At 37.5% G+C, this 21,194-nt stretch overlaps 1 protein-coding gene across 7 annotated transcripts in view; it reads left to right on the forward strand.

Annotated features, from left to right (window-relative positions):
- The first annotated feature begins 9,415 nt into the window (after positions 1–9,415).
- The window catches only part of TASP1 (taspase 1), a 61,673-nt gene continuing 49,894 nt past the window's right edge, over positions 9,416–21,194 (forward strand). For 2 of the 7 annotated variants that reach the window (XM_087882288.1, XM_087882289.1), the window contains exons 1-4: positions 9,416–9,621; positions 10,934–11,147; positions 13,860–13,927; positions 17,540–17,608. In XM_087882288.1, coding sequence (XP_087738414.1) covers positions 11,006–11,147; positions 13,860–13,927; positions 17,540–17,608 — 279 coding nt within the window. In that variant the 5' untranslated portion in view covers positions 9,416–9,621; positions 10,934–11,005. Of the gene's footprint in view, positions 9,622–9,649; positions 9,917–10,933; positions 11,170–13,859; positions 13,928–17,539; positions 17,609–19,625; positions 19,730–21,194 lie in introns of those variants that run through there. The other 5 variants (XM_087882291.1, XM_034432389.3, XM_034432391.3 and 2 more) reach the window with 5 other exon arrangements.

A 21,194-nucleotide genomic window follows, 5' to 3' on the forward strand; every position in this document is an offset into this window, starting at 1 on the left:
CATGAATAGCTATAAATGTTTAGCAGTATTGTGTTAGATCACATTGTTGATACAATCGCTTCTAACAACATCATCACCGCAATAGATACATGTATTTGCATTACATATTAAAAGTTGATTACCTCTTCTAAGGAAATATCAATAATTAATGGTCCTTGAGGATTTGTCTCCAGGAAGCACTGAAACTGGGACAACTCAGAAGTTCATGGCTATCATGCCAACCATAGATTTGTCCCAAATTATTGAGGCCATGATTGAAGCTGGAGGTCCTACACTAGACCTTGTCTTGGGGCAGTTGCAATGTGCTTTGAAGGTGGAGGAACTCAACTTGAGTCCTTTGAAATGGTCAGGTCACTCTGTATCTCTTGACTCCTGGCTAAATAAACAACCCTTTCTAGGTCTTGTCCCAGTGTTTAGGGACTGTAAAAGTCAGCATGTAGCAAGACTGAATGGCTGTTAATGTTTTGTTTGTCCAATCTTTCAATCTGGAAATCTTCCACTTTTAGTCCTGAGCAGGAGGGCATTGCTTCATTCAGGATTGGAGTGTAATTAAGACATCTTTCTGGTCTCTCACTAGTCATTCATACTTTGGTTAGCTCACAGTTGGACTACTGCATTTGGTTCTGCATAGGGCGCCCTTGAAGACTATTTGGAAGTGTCAGCTGATCTGAAACGTAGCACAAGCAGTGATGGGCAAGCCTCACTTTATCCATGTAACAACCCTTCTATGTGAGCTGCACTAATTGCCAGTTAGCTTCTGGGCATAATCTAACAAATTGGTTCTTACCTATAAAGCCTTACATGGCATAGGATCCACCTATCTGAAGTACCATCTACTTCCCATAATGTCTGCCTATCCTGTGTGTTCTGATAGGATTGGCTTGCTCAGGTCCCCTTAATCAAACGACATCACCTAATGGAACCTAGAAGGCAAACCATCTATGTTTGGGGCACTTCTGGAGATGAATGTGGTTCCCACCTTGCCCATCTTTAAAGTACTCTTTAAAAACCTGGCTTTTCAAAATAACAGAGCTGGAAGGGACATTGGCTCAAGCAGGAAACTCCATACCATTTCAGACAAATAGTTGTCCAATCTCTTCTTAAAAACCTCCAGTGTTGGAGCACTACATCCCTTGGGTTAGATGGGTGGATGGGCACACACATTGTGAGGAATATGGACAGAGGATTTGTGCTTCCTGTTTCTATTACTGTGGTTGTTTTCTCCTGTATTGTTTTAATTCTGTAAAGTTGCCCGGAGTTGTTTGGAATGGGACATGCAAATTCAATCAATCAATCAAACAATAGCAATACAAATCATCTCACAATAATTGGTTAATAATAATTAATAATATTATTAATTAATTAATTAATAATAATCAGCTCCCCTATGTGCTTATTTACTCAGGTATTCATCTACTTCATTGGACTGACAGCTTCGGATCCCCAATTATCACTGAGGCAATCATTCATTCATTCATTCAAGATTTTGACATCTTTATACTGGCCTTGGACTGACTAATCATTTCAACTGAAATTTCCTTCCAATAAAGGAAGGATTCTCCAATAGTCCTTTAAAGGAGGGTTCAGAGAACCAGAGAATGCCAAATCTTGCTTGTCCCCAAGGAAAGCAGAGTAATGATGAGATGAGAAGGAGCTTTATGCTATTTTCAGCTTGTCTTTCATGTTTGGAAGCTGTCCTGTTTTTCAAACCCTCTCACAGAATCTTGTTTATAACCCAATACTTCAAAGCCTCATTAGTCCTGCTTCAGCTGAATTGTGCTATCAAGTGAACCAATATTTGGCAAATAGAGGCAACATTTTGTTTAGCAGGAATGTTGTGCTTCTGTTTCCCTGTTGCTGCAGCCATAAAGCAGATTGTTTTCTAAATTGAGGAAATAGAGAAAAAGATAGCTAATCAATGTTAAAAACTCAGTGAAAGGTAACTGTGAAAATGTGCATGCTTATGCATTTCAAATGTGATTTAGCATCCAGTCGTTTCCTTTAAAGTTGGCAGCCATAATACTGAATACTAAATATGTAAATCAGATGCTTACAGATGTTATGTTACGGTTGGAACCACAAGAAGTTTTGATTTATTTAGTAATAATATAAAGAAAAAGATCAGACAAGCAGAGATAAATAGGCCCACATGCTTTTTATTATTTCTGCCCTCCAGAATTAAATGTATTATTTCCAATCAACTGCGACAGTTGGTTTTTATTCCCTTTCATATTCCCACAGCCTCCAAAAACAACATGACTAAGCCACACTGACACATAGTTCAAATAAATAATGGTACTAAAGAATGAAATGTAAAACATAAAGTGCTAAAAACGTTACAGGCCTTGCAACCTGCCTTTTCTGCTGAAAAGTTTTATTTGAGATGACTAAAATGGTGTTGCATGTTGATGTTAAATGTTCACACTTCATTTTTAAATAATTACAGTAAACACTGAATGCTAAGTATATAAATGATTGCAATCATGGCAACCAGCTGTAGCCACAGCAATGATATTGAAAGAACTTGATAATTTTTCAAATTGCAGGTATACTTAGTTTATACTTTGGTTTCTGCTAACTCCTTTAGTGTTGCTGTCCCCTAAGGGAAGAGGGAGGCCAAATGTAGCTTGCATAATAATCCATTGCAGTCAATATTCTCTCATGCATACAGCATTTACAAATGTAGGAATCTTGTTCACCTGAAAATGATCCCTATGGACTATGCACACCATTAAAGATGGATGTTAGAGATCCCTTTCATTGCTCAGGGTTCCCAAACTGAACAAGGGTTCAAATCAAAAAGAAGCCAAAATATGCTGTAGCAACTTCATTCATCCATTCAGATGGCTGCTTCGCCACTGAAAATTCGGATGTTAGAAGTGTAGGTCAGCCCCATAGTCTCGCTGCATAATATATGTGAAGAGGTAATCCCAGGGAATGTTATGTTAAAAAAACAAATAAAAAAAAACCCACCATCATTTGCATTTACTACCGTGTTTCCCTGAAAATAAGACCCTGTCTTATATTTTTTTGAACCCTGAAATAAGCCCTTGGCCTTATTGCCATGCGCTCAAAAGCCCGATTGGGCTTATTATCAGGGGATGTCTTATTTTGGGGGAAACAGGGTACTTCACAATTTGCTGTTATAAACAACTGTTGCTACTTGTAAGGCATTGTGTTATATATACTGATGCTTATAGCATTTAATGATCAAAAAGTAGATTGGGGGATTTTATCCCTAATTTAGGGTACAAGAGGAAAGAAGGAAAGAAGTTGAAGCAGGGCAATTTTGTTCAATTTGAATTGACATTTGGCTACAATTGAGACCTACCTCTATAGGTAGTCCTTGGCTTACAACTATTCATTTAGTGACCATTCAAAGTTACAACAGCACTGAAAAAAACGACTTTATCATTTTTCACACTTAGCACTGTTGCAATATCCCCATGGTCACATGATTAAAATTTGCATGCTTGACAACTGGCTTGTATTTATGACGGTTGCAGTGTCCCGGAGTCCTGTGATCACCTTTTGCAATCTTCTGACAAGCAAAGTCAGTAGAGAAATCAGATTCACTTAACGACCGCTTAATTGATTCACTTAACAACTGTGGCAAGAAAGGTAAAAAATAGGGCAAAACTCACTTAACAACTCTCTTGCTTAGCAATGGAAATTTTGGACCCAATTGTAGTTGTAAGTCGAGAACTGCCTGTAATTCAAAGGGCGTCAAGAAGAAAAATGTGTGAAGGAAACTGAGCATGAAAGGGAACAATGGTTTTTGCATATTTGCTTAGGGGCACATTTCCTACATAAATAGAAAATAAGGCCGAAAGAACCACCAGAGAGAGTTCGAGCCTGTGGGTGAAGATACCATGAGGAAAGAAGACCCAAAAGCTAAAGTAGAAATAAGATCAAGAAAAGGAAGAACACATGGATGGATTTCCCAAAGGATAGTCAATTATCAGAGAATTTTTGCATGAATGGTTTGACTAAGCCAGGAGAGTAGAATGAATATTCATGCAAATCAGGATAGCATGAAAGCTCCAATGTTCTATTATCTTCCTTTCTTTTTCTTTCTGGTTTCTTATTTATTTATTTAATTTATAAGCTGCCCATCTTCCCAATAGGGCAACTCTGAGTTGCTTCCTGGTTTCTTTCATTTCATATGTTGCTTGCCTGGCCAGAGTGGTTAAGCTAATTCACAGATGGCCATTTTCATTTTTAGTCCAGCGAATCATTCCCAAGGCATACAGAAGGGAAGACTTGGGATCTCACCAATCTGAAAGCAGCTTGATTTGGGGCAGTGGTGACATTCAATTTTTTTTACTACCAGTTCTGTGGGCATGGCAGGGAAAGGATACTGCAAAATCCCCATTCCCTCCCCATTCCTGGGGAAAGGATATTGTAAAAATCTCCATTCCCACCCCGCTCTGGAACCAGCCAGAGGTGGTATTTGCCAGTTCTCTGAACTGCTCAAAATTTCCACTACCGGTTCTCCAGAATCTGTCAGAACCTGCTGGATTTCACCCCTGATTTGGGGGCCACAGCAATATTCTACACTCAACTTCCATAAACCTTTTCATTTGCCAGTATGAGTTGGACTTGTGTCACCAAGCTGCTTAATGTTTGGCTATTTTGAATGAGGAGTATTCTTGCTTCATTTTGTCTACTCTATTAGCAATAAAAATATCATCCAGGAGCTTTGATTGTTGTGAACAAAAATAGTAGCGTGAAAGCTGAGCATTACATGTTGAGCTGTTCGTGGTTAGAAGTTGAGGCATACAGCTGCTTTTGCTAAGGTTAGTGGGCAAAAATAGAGAATTCCAGTCTTGGCCTTTATAATCTTTTGGGGTTTGGCTCTCATAAAGCTAAAATTGAGAAAACAGAATAAAGAAAGCCACATATTACTCAGAAACTCACTGCCATGCCACTGAAAAGAATAGTGAGCCGGTGTTAAAAAACCAAGATTAAGAAAGAATGCTATTTTGACTGATCCAGAGAAATCTGGCTGTAGCATTTTGGTCATGTCAAGAAGGCGATTAGCTGAAGAAAGCATTTTGTGCTGGCAGAATATCAGGAAAAAGGCCCTTTCATGTAGCAGAGCATGAACAACTACAAACAGACCTGCCCTCCAGGTTTTTTCAAGTCACTGGAAAGGTTCACTTTTGACTTTTGGCAACAAGTCTCCCGTCTCCTAACTCACAGTTGCTGCTTTTGTGTTTTCCTCTTGTGATTTTGTACTTCTGGTCAGCTCCATTCCAGGTGAGCTCTCTCCTTTAAAACTGTGCAAACAGGCAAAACTAAAAATATGTACTACATTACATTACAATTGTTCAAAGCTTATGGCTGGCCCACTAGAAGGCAGCCACACATATTATCCCAAAGGTGCTTTTTCAAAAGACAACTGGACTTTGTTTTTCATCTAAGTCATTTATGAAGATATTGAAGAGTACTGGGCCTAAGACGGAACCTTGTGATACCCCACTGCTTACTTCCCTCCATGTAAATGTAGTATTATTAAGGACTACTCATTGAGTACGATTTGTCAGCCAATTACAAATCCATCTGATGGTGATGCTATCTATCCCACTTTTTTGTAGTTTACCAAGAAGTAGGTTGTGGTCTACTTTGTCGAATGCCTTGCTGAAGTCCAAGTATATTATGTCCACAGTATTTCGCTGGTCTACTAATTTAGTCACTGTGTTGAAAAATGAAATAAGATTGGTTTGATATGATTTGTTTTTAACAAATCCACGCTGAGTTCTATTTATTACTTTACTTGTTTCTAGAAGTTGGCACATTTGGTTTTTTAAATTATCTTTTCCAGTATCTTCTCGGGTATTAATGTTAGGCTGATTGGTCTGTAGTTTCCTGGGTCTGTTTTTTCCCCCTTTTTTGAAGATGGGAACCACATCAGCTCTTTTCCAGTTCTCTGGTAGTTCCCCAATGCTCCAGGATTTTTCAAAGATGTGGTACAGTGGTTCTGAGATGACATCTGCCAATTCCTTTAGAACTCTGATCAGATCCCAGCGATTTGTACTCATCAAGATCAGACAGGTGTTTTCTTACCAATTTTTATTTTAACTTTTATTTCTAGTCTGTCTTTTATAGTTATGTTTTTGGTAGGGTGGACTATTGTTTCTTTTTGCGTGAAGACCAATGCAAAGAATGAGTTAAGCAGCTCTGCTTTCTCTCTGTTGCCTGTTACTTATTTGCTGTCTTCTCTCTTTAGTGGACCCACTGTTTCCTTGATTTTTTTCTTGTTATTTATATGTTGAAAGAAACTTTTATTATCTTTGACTTTTGTTACAAGTCTTTCTTCATTGAGCCTTTGCTTTCCTGACTTTGTCTTTGCAGATTCTGCCTATCTGTTGATATTCTGACTTAGTTATGTGTCCTTCTTTCCATTTTTTGTACTTGTCCTTTTTGTCTTTCAATTTGTCAGAGAGATCTTTGTGCAGCCATGCTGGTTTCTTCTTGGATTTCTTGTTTTTCTTTTTCAATGGTATTATGCTGGTCTGGGCTTTTATTATTATATTTTTCACAGTTTCCCAAGCTTCTTGAGTTTTCCTCTTGAGATTTCCAAGGAATCTTTCCCAAGTTCTCTATGAATTTGTTAAAATCAGCTTTTTAAAAATCTAGAACTCTGGTAACCTTATGTTCTATTGCTTGTGTTTGCGTTATGTTGAATTCTAGTAGGATGTTTACTCTCATTCAAGGTTCCTGCAGTTTCAACTCCCTCTATCACTTCTACTCTGTTTGTAAGAATTAAGTCCAGTATGGCTGTCCCTCCTCTTCCTTTTGGACAACAAAGTTGTCAACTAGATTGGTCAGGAACCTATTCGATTTCTCACTTGGTGCGGAATTAGTCTTCCAATTGATGTCAGGGTAATTGAAGTCCACCATTACTAGTGTAGTGTGTTTCCTACATATATTTGTTAGTTGTTGGCAAAAAGTACATCTATTTCTTCTGCTTGGTTGGGTGGCCTATAGTATAGACTTATGGCAATGTCATTCTTTTTTCCCTTTTATATTGACCCATATACATTCTGGTTTTCGTTTTTGATTCCATGCATTTCTGTAGCAATATAGTGGTCCTTTACATACAGTGCAATTTCAGCTCCTCTTTTATGGGGTCTGGGTTTTTTTGAACAGTTTGTATCCTTCTATCAGTATGCTCCAGTTATGGGTTTCATCTCACCAAGTTTCTGTAATTCCAACTATATCATATCTACCTTCATGTATTAATAGTTCAAGTTCACCCTGTTTGTTCCCCAAACTTTGTGCATTTGTATATAGGCACTTGAGGTCTTTATGTCTGACTCTGGATATGCTTTCTATGTCTCCTATTTGGTATTTGAGTTTGTCTTCCTTGCCATCCCTCCTTATCTCATTAATCGACTTATTTTCTAAGGGTTTTTGCTTGGAATTTGCTCCTGGAGATTGGTCACCCTCCCCCCCTCAACTTTAGTTTAAAGACCTCCTAATAAGTTGAGCTAGTCATTATCCGAAAATGTTCTTCCCAGTCTTTGTGGGGTGCAGCCCATCCCTTGCCAAAAGCCCATCATGGTCCAGGAATCCAAAGTTTTTTTTGGTGACACCAACCGTTTAGCCAGTGGTTCACTTCTGGGAATCCTTTATTCTCTTACAGGATTTGCAGTAGATGATAAAATTACTTGTGCACCTAACTCTTTAACTTTCTTGCCTAGCTGCTTGTAATCACTCAATATTGTTTTCAAGTCCTTTTTTCTTCATTTGTCCCTATATGTAGGAGTAGTAGATAAGGCTACTAATCTGTGGACCTAATTATTTTGGTTAGCTTCTCAGCCACATCCTTGATTTTTGTTCCAGGGAAACAACATACTTTCCTAGATTGTATGTCCAGTCTGCAGATGGCTGGTTCTATTCTTTGAGAATAGAATCTCCCATCACCAACACTTGCCTTCCTTTTTTAGGGGGTGCAGTCTGGGGTGCCTTTCTGTTTATCCCAGGTGAGTTTGTTGATGTGACTTTTTAAGGGATATTTGATGATGTCTCTTTTCTAATTGTTTGCATTGGGTTTTTTTGAGGGGGAGGTTGTGGGTCTGAGTATTGTCAACTGGGGGAGAAATCAACTGTTGAGTTTTAATGGGGGTGCTTCTGTGGGTTAGATTGGGCAGCAGGGGTTTGTTAGATGTGTGCTGTTTCTTTCTTTGATTATTGGGTTTCCTTCTATGTGTGACATACCTCCGTTTGTCTTCCTCCAAGGGTTTATCAGCAAAGTCAAAACCTCTGGGAGTTAATTTTGTTCATTATATAGCTTTCTTGCATAGGCTGGAGTTTGGCTAGAGTAGCCTCTAGATCCCTTACTTTTTCCTCTAGTAGTTCACATAGCTTATACTTAATACATGTATAATTTGGGTGTTCTTTGGGCATAAGCACTTACATGGAACATATATTGCATACCACAATAGTATCAGTCACCTGTTCCATGAGTTTGTTCCTTTGAAGGTAAAAATGTTTTGTATCTTTTTTTCTCTATCCTTTTTTCTGTGTGGTCTTGAGGGTAGAAGTTGAAATCGTTTGTGTCCAGGATGTGAGGAGCTCCGTAGATATTTTCACAGTGCAGTACAAAGCATTCTAATCACTCTTTCTTAAGCAGACACCATGGGCCTAGTCTATGCAATTAACATTTAGATTTAGAGAACTATGTTTTACTGAATCAATTTGTCTGGGTTTTGAACACACTGCACCACAAACTAAATATCCATTTTAACAGTGTACTTATGTGAACCCCCTTTCCTCCTTCCTTTTATCTCTTGCCAGGTAGTTTAGATTGTAAGCCTGAGCAGAGTTATAGCTGAATTGCTTCCAAAGCCCCTTTAGCAAAAGGGCTGGAAACAAAAAATACTACTGTGTTTTCCCCAAAAATAAGACCCTGTCTTATATTTTTTTGAACCCTGAAATAAGTGCTTGGCCTTATTGCCATCTGCTCAAAAGCCCAATTGGGCTTATTATCAGGGGATGTCTTATTTTGGGTAAAACAGGGTATCAACATATGAGTTTTTTCACTTCAGTTGTCAGCAAATCTACCCAGAATGCTAACACTAAACTTAGGCAACTCAAAGGCATGTTCAACAGAAAGTCCACATGGGCTTATGACCAGAAAAGCAAATATTGATTATCTACCAGCTGCTTTCATTTTTAAAAAAATAAAAGCCAAACTTCAACAACAGTCCTGCAGAGAACAAGAACTCTAGAGCTGAAAAATTACTCTCCCCCTCCCTTTCCTTCTCCTTTGGAAAAGAGGTAGGGTTTATTTTAATATATTATTTTAAATTCCCCGCCTTTTCTTCCATCAAGAAAAAAAAATCGGGCTGAGATTGTTTCGGCTTCCGCCACTCTAGCCCTCCCTCGCACATGATGCAAAACATTCAATTCGGAACCGGAAGTGATCGGAAAATAGACTTGGTTGGGTTCACCCCCACCCCCACCCCTCCCCGATACAAAAAGTCACTGAGAGGCTGATGATAAATGCGTGGGTGTGAGCGCCCGCCCGCATCCAGGACGAGACGAGCCTTGTAACGACACCTCACTGGAACTGATGAACGAAGGAGCGACTCCCACCGGCAAAGCAGCAGGGTATTTCCCCACTCTCCTTGAAGGGGGGGGGGGAGGCGATGACGTCACGCTCCGAGGCAAGGGGCGCGTTGGTGATGTGATCAGAGTGCGACTCCTGCCCTTTGCCCGGCCGGAGAGAGGAGGGGGGGAGTGGAGCGGGACTCTCCTGCAGGATGCCTGAGCCTGCAGCCATGTGGGCTGGAGGCAAAGCATGAGGCTTGTGGGAGGAAGCTGCAGGGTGTGTCTCGTCTCGGGGGACTTATCTGCCTAGTCGAGGGTCCAACCTGGCTGTGAGCGAAGCCTCACGGAAATGGAGGTAGAGCTGATGGCCAAAGCTTTCCATTCTAAAGCGGGAGATAAGGAGCCTTTCTGCTTAACTTGCATGCATTCTTCTGGTTCAGCTATTAGATTTCCAAGCCCAAACTGGGGATTTTGCGGCTCTGGGTCATATGTTTCCGGTTGCTATGACAATATTGGGGAACGAGTCCTCTGCTTTCTTCCGTGTCTCTAAAAAAAAAGCTTTATGGAGGAAGGAATGCAAAACACCCACCATTTTATGGTGTTTTCTTATTAGAAGGGGAGCTTCACCCTGTTTGATTCTCGAGGAAGATGCTTGATGGGAACCAGCGTAGAGAACAGATTGTGTGTAAGGTCTCTTGGGCATGAAGTTTCCATGGCCCAGAACCAGTTTTTGAGACACACTTTTAACACTGTCTCAGCAGACACTATATAGGTGTCTTTCTTATCAAAGGCATAGGATTGAAATCCCAATGTTAGGATTGATTTCATTGCAAATATGAAATAATGGTCTGCTTGAGCTTCCCTACTGCAGCTTCTAAATATTGCTTATACTAGGGACTCTAATAATACTTGTATAGCAACTGTTATTAAAATCTTGTGAAAGAATAGAAGTTAAGAGTGAGTAGAGGGGGAAGACACTTTTTGGGATAGCCTTATTTTAGTTGTTAAAGGAATCATACTATTTTGCCTGAAACTGAATTTTCCTAATCTCTGCCAGGGTGAAAGACTCCTAATAAATCTGTGAAAGCTTATAAAAATTTAACATTATCACTAGTTCATTTTAAAGTTAAAAATTGGTTATACAGCTTAATAAGTAGCAAATTAATACATCCCTGTATTGTATAATTTTGCTGAATATATGGACTTTTGTCAGGCTGTTACTGTTAGTCATGGATGTGGAAAAAAATCTTGCACCTGAATAGCGTTTGGTTCTAACGCAGCTGCTCTGAACAGAATGTGTTTCTTGAATGGAATCCTCCTTAGCCAAAAGTAGATAAAATAATGGGATACTTTTGCTTGATTTTATTTTCAGGAAGACTCTTTTCCCATGTTTTCCCTTGGATGGAAGCATGCTCTGTTCCACAGGAAACGATAGCCTTGAAGTATGATCATGGAAAAGGGAATAAGCTCTGTAGAAGTTCCTCCTGTGTCAGCTCATGCCACTGCAGTAAGGATGATGGTAAAAGAACATGAAGCCAAACCGGCTCAAAAAGTGAGACGAGTGGGATTTGTACTTGTACATGCAGGTACATGTCAGAATATCACAAAGTAGGTGGGCTGTGTTGTTAATGTTTTAGTACTATATATGGTACTTTGGGAGAGGTGGGAAACAGGTGACGCACAGGTAACTTGGGGAAAAAATGGTGAATATATGTTTATATTTCATGACATGTTTCTTAGGCCAGTTGTGGCTGAACTGTAATCTGCTCTTTTCCTTTCAGTTATGATAATCCAGTTAACTTTTTTATTCAAATTAGGGATTTGAAGGGAACCAATGTAGGAAACAGTTAGTCAGAAGGCTTCCTCCTTTTTAAATTGGCCGTTTTGATGGATAGATTTAGAGCATGATGCACGAAAACATGCTTTTAGAAAAAAGACTTACCAGGCATTTAAATTGAAAGCTATAATCCCTTCAATAGAAAACAGAGGTGCTGATCTCTGAAGAGAGTGTGTTATTGACAGGGCCAATCTTTAATATTTTCTTCCTCCCACTTTGCTTGAGCAGCATTGAGATATTGCTTTTGCCATTGCTCAGAACTTATCAGTTTATGGTTTGCTGAGATTTTTTTTGAATAAAGGGCAAAACGTTTTACATCTTGCCATGGTTTATCTAATAATTTTATTAAATTTTATTAAACCTTTGCTGAACATGCTAAACTGTAAATCATAGTTACCAAATTTTCATCCTGAGGATCATGCCAAAGCCAACCAAAGCACACACATTATGGTTTATTTTTATATATTTCTCAATGCTCAGTAAAGTCCTTATCAAAGAACAATAAGGATTACTGCAGTTTAATCTTACAAAAAAGATATAGTTTTCAGTGTCTTTCTTATTTTAATGTCAAACTTAATAGCACAGAAGTAAGGTCACAGTCTTTTTAAAAATCCAATATTTAATGTGATCTGTTTTGGAAAAGGCAATATTTTCTACCAATCAAAGAATGCAATAATATACGTTACTATGATAGAGATTCTGTCATACAATAATATCTTGTATGGTTCCTGTTATAGTAATGGATTCATAAGTAATTTTTTTTATATTTTAGATCTATCATCTTTGATTTGGCAGTGTTTTTTTTAGGAAAATCTTGTTTTTGACATAAGCTTGACTCCAGGTGATTCCATGGGCATGTCAGTATCATTTTCTTTGGAATAGTTTGGATGTGATTTACATTCTCTTTACTGAGGTATTTTTTCACTTCCTAGCCTAATATTTTGTGCTCATATTTACTGGAAATCTCCCAATAAATTCCAATCCTACCACCTAGTTTGGCAAAATTTTCTTATTAACACTTTTGCTAGAGAGTTAAGCAAGATTTGTTTAATATTCTGGACAAGTATTATGCCATAAATATACTAAATGTTTTGCACTGTTAGATGAATATTATTATAAAGCACTGGTACAAGAAGTGTAGAATTTAGCCACTAAGAAAAAGTTCTGTAATAACTGTTAGTTATGGAAGATATTATTTTAAACATAACAGCATACTTGGATAATAGTAGTAGTAAAAATTTCTGGCATGCTCCCTAAAGCCATAGTCCAGTGAAGCAGTCCATAATGTGCAAATGATGTAGTTCCACTGTTAGGCATGGAGAGACAATAATACCACTTAGTTGAAACTTCTCTTAGCAATGCATATGTGAATAAAAAGTTTAGAATGTGAATAAGAAGTTTAAATATATATACATTTAAGCAGTCTATGAATTGAGGCTGAATTTAACCAAATAATTTGCAGTGTAATCAAGGACTTGTGTAGGTATAAATGGCACCACTTAGAAGGCAAAGTGTTTTACAGAAGAGTAAACACTTTTGCATTTCTGTTCTGTGGGCCTGCTAATATGTCTTGATTTTTTAGCTTTCCTCAAATGATAATAGAATTTAAAAGGATAATATTATATCATCATGTTAAAACCCACTTCATACATCTGTGGTTAATAAGAGATACATAGTTAATCCATTATATTTTGATGTTTTATTGTGATTGATGTGATAATGAATGGTATGGTGGTCAAGTGATGCTCACCTCCCACTTGGGGGATGCTCACCTCCCAGTTGGGAGGTTGAGAGTTTTTGGTTTTTTTTAAAATTTGATTTATATGCCACCCTTCTCCGGAGACTCAGGGCGGCTTACAATGCGTTAAGCAATAAATTCAATCCTAGGTAGTGGCAGATGTTTATCAGGATGCAAAGAAAAAAATATCTGCTGCGAACTCTCAGCTCCATCCAGTCACCCCAACTCTACCTCAAATTAAGTGATTACAGGGTCATAAAAGGGAGATTGTAATTGAGGTGATAATGACAAAGATGTAGGCTTGCATACAGACAGGGACAGCATTGTTTTCTTCATTTCATGCTACTTCAGATCCCATTTACATGTGCAGTTTCTTTTTTCAGGGCTAGATATTTGAACCAATAGTGCTCGCTATGTAGATGTCTAATGTGCAGTGAAGTTTTAGTTGACATTCCCTTAATGAGCTGATGATCATAGGGCTGCATGATTCACAATCGGATTCCAATATCCAATATTCCAATATTACTCTTTGGAAAGATAAATCCACCCAACCTGTTGAAAATGCCCTTGAAGGGGATACATCTGGTTTGTAGTCCTCTTACAAGGTAGATATATTTTTGATATAGAAAGGTTTTATTTTAGAAAGAGCTTTCAAACAAAATGATTCTGCTTACAGTATTTGATCACTTTTACCCTCTTCTCTTACATATTCTTTGCTAACAGGTGCAGGTTATCATTCTGAATCCAAAGCCAAAGAATATAAACATGTGTGCAAAAGAGCATGTCGGAAGGTAAGATTGTTAGAAGGTAATTGTTTGAAATGTTATATCTTTACTTCTACTTCTCAGTAATCCTTAAACAATTCCTAATTGCACTTTTTTAAAAAAATTGTCTATATATATTCATAAAATATAGAAATGAAATTATTTAACAAATTGTATATAAGAAAAATTATTTATTTGTATCTGTATAGCATGAAATGTCATCAGACAATAGCAAGTTTGAACTTGCTAATACTTTCTTGTAGAGTTCAAGAGACACTTGGCACTTATGAAAGAAATACTTTTATTAGTGCAGTTTTTGTTGGGTTGAAAGTTTAGACCATGATTGGGCAATTTAATGTCCTATAGCTGCTTTATATTGGAGCACTCTTCCCGATCTTTTGCCATTGACCATACTTGTTTGGGTCTAATGAAGTTGAATGCAGACATTTGGAGGGCACTAGAGTGACTATTTGTAGTATAGATTATGGAGTTAAGGTGTCAACTCGCAAAGCATCCCTGGCTTGTTCTCGAGTTGCCATAGGCAAGGGGGATAGGAAAACAAACTTCGCAGCTGTATCAAGAAGCTGGTATCTCAGTCAAAACATAGTACATTCCAACTGATAAGGCAAAACCGTCTCCACGGAAACCCATAGTGGCTGGAGGGGAGTGATCTCTACAACCCACAAAATTGCTTCGTTGGAGAATGTGACTGATGAAGGGAGGGGGAAACGGGGTCAGAGCCGGGACATAAATTAAATAAGGTCAGAGTTGGCTTCATTTGGTCTGTGCCAATTTGAAGCTTCTAATAAATAACTTTTTTTGAAGCCTGGTGTGAGGCTCATGATTTAATTAGGGCATCGGAACCCTGACGTTAGATTTGTTTGTTAACTGTTGGAACATCTGGCGATGCCTTGATCTTTCAACTCTCTTTCATTTTTCCAATCTGCAAGTTTAATATGTTTTTAAATATGAAAATAGCACACTTTACTAGTCCTACAATCTTATATGCCACTGATGGCTAACCTTTTTGTCATTGTGTGCCAAAAGAGGGGGGAGCGTAGGGGTATCAGCATATGGCACGGTGGGCCCAGTAGGCCCATTTTGCGCCTCCCCAGGCTCCAGAGGCTTTCTAGGAAACTGGGGAGAGTGAAAAATGGGCCTTCCACTCTCCCCCTGAGGCCCTCCGGAGGCCAGAAACAGCCTGTTTCCCAACTTCTGGTAGGCCCAAATATCAGCTGGCCAACATGCACATGCGCGCTGCAGCTGAGCTAGGGCAATGCTTGCGTGCCCACTGATATGGTTCCGTGTGCCACAGGTTTGCCATCACATTTATATGCATTTACCTGACTATAAATCCTGCTCAATATAATGAGATTTATACTCAAGTATAATAATATGCAATAAAGACATTTGCACTATTAATGGCTTTGGTTAATGTTTTTCGCCATGGATTTGGTGTAAAATATGTCATAAGTAGTGATATATTATTAATTATAACCATACATTTATCAGTATATAATTTTAACTACAGGTATTAGATTTTATAAGATTCTCTGCAACAATGGTTCCATCTCAATATACAGTAATTGTGTAGGATGGCAGTCTAAAGAATATGGTCTTCCAGATAGTGATGGACAGAAGCTCTCATGGCTGGTAGTCTGGAAAGAAGAACTATTTAGTCCAACAAATTCTAGCTGGTGGTTGGTTACTTATTCTTGACTTAGAAATAACTTTGACTTAACTATAAAAGTGCTTTCCTTAATAAGTAACAATCTTGTATTGCTTTTGTTGTAAGCTAAGCATACCGAATGAAAGAATTCCCAAAATGATAAAGCAGCATTTGAAAATGTTCTGCTTGATTATATAATTAGGAAGCTACATAACGGTAGAAATCCAACTGGATATGGAATAGAAAATGAGTTCCCAGTCATTATCAACATTTTGGTTGATTCTTCCATACACCGGAGATTTAATGAAGATGTTGGAACACTGAAGTAAAATATTCCCAGGGATATCTCTGTCTCCAGTCTATCAACTGTCTTGATAATTCTCAGCTTCTGTTCTTGGAATACAATATAGTTGCCTGCTCAGAAGATAACACAAATAAATGTCAGACTGAAGAAGACTCCTGAGGAATGTAGTGCTAGGTTGATGCAGTGAGTTTGGTAAATCAATCAGTTTGAATAGAAATTTATTTTAAAAACATCCATAATCAATTACCATATTTTTCAGTCTATAAGACGCTCCGGACCATAAGACGCACATTAGCTTTAGAGGAGGAAAACAAGAAAAAAAAATCTGCCTCTGCCTCCTGGCATCCATCCAGTATTCATCTGGCTAGCATCCTTGCAGTAAACAGCAAACAGTCTGGTCAGCTTCAGCACATTATCGCAGCCCCAGCACGTGGCTCATCAGGGCTTTGCTCCGTTGTGCCCACCATCGGTCAGCTGAGTGACAGCTGGATCCCAGCCTCCTGTAGCCTCACCAATCAGTGGGCTGCCTGACCGGAAACGCTACCGTTTCCGGTCAGCTGCCTCCTCTGTGTCTGCTGCCTCTGCTGGGAACGCTGGAGCCTTTGCTGCTGAGCAGCTGATTGGCGGTTGGATTGGCCTCTTGGAATACTGCCAATCAGCTGCTCTAGGCGGCAGTGGCTAGAACAGCTGATCAGCAGTATTCTGGGAGGCCGATCCAACCACCAATCAGCTGCTCGGCAGCAAAGGCTCCAGCATTCCCTGGTGGCGGCAAATGGCGATGGCGACGAACACCACCGCCGCATCAACCCCCCTCCCCCCACCGCAATGTTCGCTCCATAAGACGCACAGATATTTCCACCCATGTTGGTGGGGGAGTGCATCTTATAGACCGAAAAATACAGTAGTGAGTAATTTTTTGCTTTACTTCCTATTTCATGTAGTAGTACTGTAAATACTTGCATTTATTTGGTGCAAATACAGGATATGATTATTATTATTATTCATATCCTTTTTTAAAATATACTTTATTAATTTTCTACAAAAAGTAAAATATAAAAAACAAAAAAGGAATTAAGGAAAAATATAGAAAATGTCAGGGAATGAAGAAAAAAAAATAGGAAAAAAGATAACTTTTTTCAATATAATTACAAATTAACATACATTACCCTTTTGATCTAACATTCAATAATACCTAGTATTGTTATCATAAACAATTCTAATTATCATTCAAATCATCAGATCTCAAAATTAATATTTCTTACAATTTTCAGAAAAAAGTCCCAAAGTGGTTGCCACATAGAAAAACTATGGAGAAGAATTAGACAAAGACTTTCCTTTAATCAAGGTAGTTACTTTTGCCATCTTAGCCAGTTCCATCAACTTCAATTAAATTAAATTCAGTTTGATACTCATATCCTAATACCATTTCTTCTTTTAAACAAGGATGTTCACAACGTAGTCAGATACCTTAAATTAAGTGACACCACAAACATAAGTAAAGTGTGGTTCCTTTGTTTTGCCTAAGAATAGTCATTATCCACTCTTTGAAACTTTGAACAATTCTCTTTTGGGACCAAATGACTCACTGGGCTTTATTGTGTAGAAAGAAAAAAGTATGTAAAATATTTAAGAGGCAATACTTTATACCTAAAATTCTGTCTTCTAGGCAATTGAAAAGCTACAGGCTGGGGCTCTTGTAACAGATGCAGTGACTGCAGCGCTAGTTGAACTAGAGGTACTTACATTTATTCAGGTGTTCTTTTGGTGGCAGTTTGACTATATTTTTCTGTTCATCTTATATTAAATGTATTAATTGACAACATACAAATTTTTAATATGTAAGAAGCTTATTAGCCCTGATTTGCCCCTCTCTCCAGGGGGTCTGATCAGAGCTAAATATTCTGACTTTTCAGTGGAGTTGAATCAGGAAGAAAGTGTCTTTTAAAAGGTTCAGGGTTTTGTACAGTAAATTACAAACATACTTGAAGGAATGTTTCTGACTATTTAGACTTTATAAAGCTTGTTCTGAAAGATTACCCACATTTATTGGATGGATAAAGGAAGAGGAAGAGAAGAATTAACTTTTCTAGGCACTTGTATCTTCTAACCTAGTTCCCATTCTGTTCAGCTGTTATATAATATTCCAGAAAATAAAATATTGGACAAAAGTTAGAATTTGTTCTTCCTCTTTTATTTGTTCATGATATTCTGATATTAGGGGTGTGTGTGTGTGTGTGTGTGATTTTTTAGACTGAAAGTAAGTAAACACTTTTTAAATAAATCAGTGTCAGTTGCTGTATCATTGAGGCAGAGACAGCAGTTAATATGTTCCAGTTAATTTGAGTGGCTGCTCTTATCTCTTACTGTGAAAACAGTTGATGCTAAAATAATAAATTGACCAGATGGAAGCACAGTTAAAATATTTTACCTTTCATTACATGGGAAAAGATAATATATTCAAATACTTAAGGAAATCTGGACAAAAATGACTCTTCATAATCCTGGCAAGGATTTTATGGTGATTATAAATACCTCAGGATATATTTTATACCGTAGCAGACTTCTGGGGACAATTGACCTAGACTTTGGAAATGGTTGTTTCAAATAGTTTGAATTTGTTTTTTTTCCCCTTCTCAATCAATACCTATCAGTAATTAAGGGCCTTAATTCTACTGGTATGCAATGAATTACGGATTTACAGCATGTTGATTTAAGGTATTTTCTTTTATTGATCGCATCCCTGATGTAAATACCTAGAACACGAGCTTGTGTTTATGTACCAATGTAAGAGACAATGTGTAGGGAAATAGCAGATATTCTGAGTAGGTTCTAACAAGGTACATTCAGTTGTATACTTAATGGCTCGTATTAAATTCTTTTAATAACATTTGACCAGAGGTAAAACTTTGGATGAAAAAAAGAATTTAGAACAGTGGAGTAAATCCTCTTTTAATTGAGGGTATATATTAACAACAATCTAGACATTTCCCCTGCTTGCTGATAATACAGATTGCAAAACGTAATTTCTACTTCCAGAATCAGTGTCTGCCAAATCTTTGACTAGTAGTTTGTTATTTCAATTTTAGTTTTTTACAAAGTTAAATGTAAGAATAAGGGAGATAAATGTGAACGCTTCATCTTTTACTGTATATCTGAATAAACAAAGAAATAGCTTTTAAAATAGAGTTTGGGGGCTTTCTGCTTTCCAGTGTTCTGTCCTTTTATTTCAACAATCGTTAACAAAAAAATTTGAAAACCCCGTCTTAATTCGACATAAAATGGAGAATAACACAACAGAATTAAGTAGGATGGTTCCAACTCCATCTGTATGCACTTCTTTTTTTAAAATTTATTTTATTAATTTTCAACAATTAAACAATTCTTATTTGTCTTTTGTGCACAACTGTGACCATTTACATATCTTAACACTACGATTCACCTATACTCTATACATTTTTACTAAAACTACTTCTACTTTATCTGGTTTCCCCCCATTTTTCTATTTTCGATCCAATTGTACCATTTCTCCCATATGGCGTGGTATTCCGAGTCGATCAATCCTTTCAATTCAAGTGTCAATTTGTCCATTTCAGTGCAATCAAATACTTTTTAAATTATCAAATCTTCAGAGGATATATTTGTACTTCTCCAACATTGTGCAAAAGCCAGCCTAGCCGCAGTTATTACGTGTAGAATGATATATGTTATTTTTTTGTCATATTTCCTTTTCGTTATCCCTAGGAGAAACAATTCCGGAGTGTATTCAATCTGGAAGCCTGTTATTTCCTGTAACCAACAGTGAATTTTCTTCCAGTGTTTTTTTGTTTCGAAACATAACCACCATGTATGAAAGAAGGTACCTTGCTTTTGTCCACATTTCCAACAATTTGGGCTATGATTTGGATATATTTTTGCTAATCTAGAGGGTGCCAAATACCAGTGATAGAATATTTTAATTTGGTTCTCTATATTTTGCCGATTTCGTTAATTTATAATTTCTATTCCAAATTGTTTCCCAATCATCAAAGTCAATATTATGCCCAACATTTTTTGCCCAAGCTATCATAGATAGCTCCCTTCACTATATTTTCGGCTCTGTCAAATTCTAATAAATAGTTATAAATTTTGGTTATCGATTTTTTATCCGGGTCAGTCAATATTTTATCCAATTGTTGTAGCATCGTTTCAATTCCATACTCCTATTTATCTTTTATGTACCGCGATTTTAATTGCAAATAAGGCCACTAATCTATATTTATTCCCTGTTCTTACAATTCTTGTCTATTTTTTAGATTCCCTTGGCTATCCAAAATTTCATTATATTTGGCCATTTTACTCATATCTAGAGTGTTGGGTTGGATCATTGCCTCCATTGTCGAAACCCATCTAGGGATTTTCATATAGTGGTTTTTCTTGATTTCTTTCCATATTTGTATTAGAGCTTCTCACATTTTATGTTGAAAAAAATATAAATAAGGTTTATTCTCTCTGTCCCATAAGAAGGCATGCCATCCTTTTTGTAAATCATGTCCTTCCAGTGTAAGTAATCTGTTTCTCAAATTGATCCACTCCTTAATCCAAACTAAGATTGCCGCTTTATAGTAGAATCGCCAGTCTGGGAGCCTTAGGCCTCCTCTGCTTCTACTGTCCTGAAAGTCTGTTAATTTTATTCTTGTTTTCTGACCTGCCCATATAAATTTTGTTGTAATTTGGTTCAAATCCGTAAATTTCTTGTCTAATTTTATAGGTATGGTTTGAAAAAGATAGAGCAGTTTCGGCAAAACATTCATTTTAATAGTTGCAATTTGACCTAGCATAGTAGGTGCCCCATCTTTCCAAATCCAATTTTATTTGTTGTATTAATTTTACATAGCTATCTTCCCTAATCGAGGAACACCTCGCTGTCAGCCAAATACCTAAATATTTAATTCTTCTCGTACTCTGCAATCGTAATTCTTTCTCTAATTCTCTTTCCTGTTGTAATGTTATATTTTTACTATCATTTTTGTTTTTGTCTTATTAATTTTAAGGCCCGCTACTTCTCCATACTTTTCTATCTCCCATATTAAGATAGGTCCTGTCTCCCTTGGGTCCTCCATAAAAAATACCAGCTCGTCTGAAAATGCCTTTAATTTATATTCTTCCTTTCTGATTTTGGTTCCTTTGATCTCTGAATTTGCTTTAATTTTTGTCAGTAGCGACTCTAATGTCAAAATGAAGAGCAGAGGTGACAATGGGCATCCCTGGCGATCTCCTTTCTTTATTTCAAATGTTCTTGTAATTTCTCCATTTATTATGATACTTGCTTTTTGGTAAAAATA

Source organism: Pantherophis guttatus, chromosome 1, assembly GCF_059756535.1.
Source record: "Pantherophis guttatus breed Tessera chromosome 1, ASM5975653v1, whole genome shotgun sequence".
NCBI lineage: Eukaryota > Metazoa > Chordata > Lepidosauria > Squamata > Colubridae > Pantherophis > Pantherophis guttatus.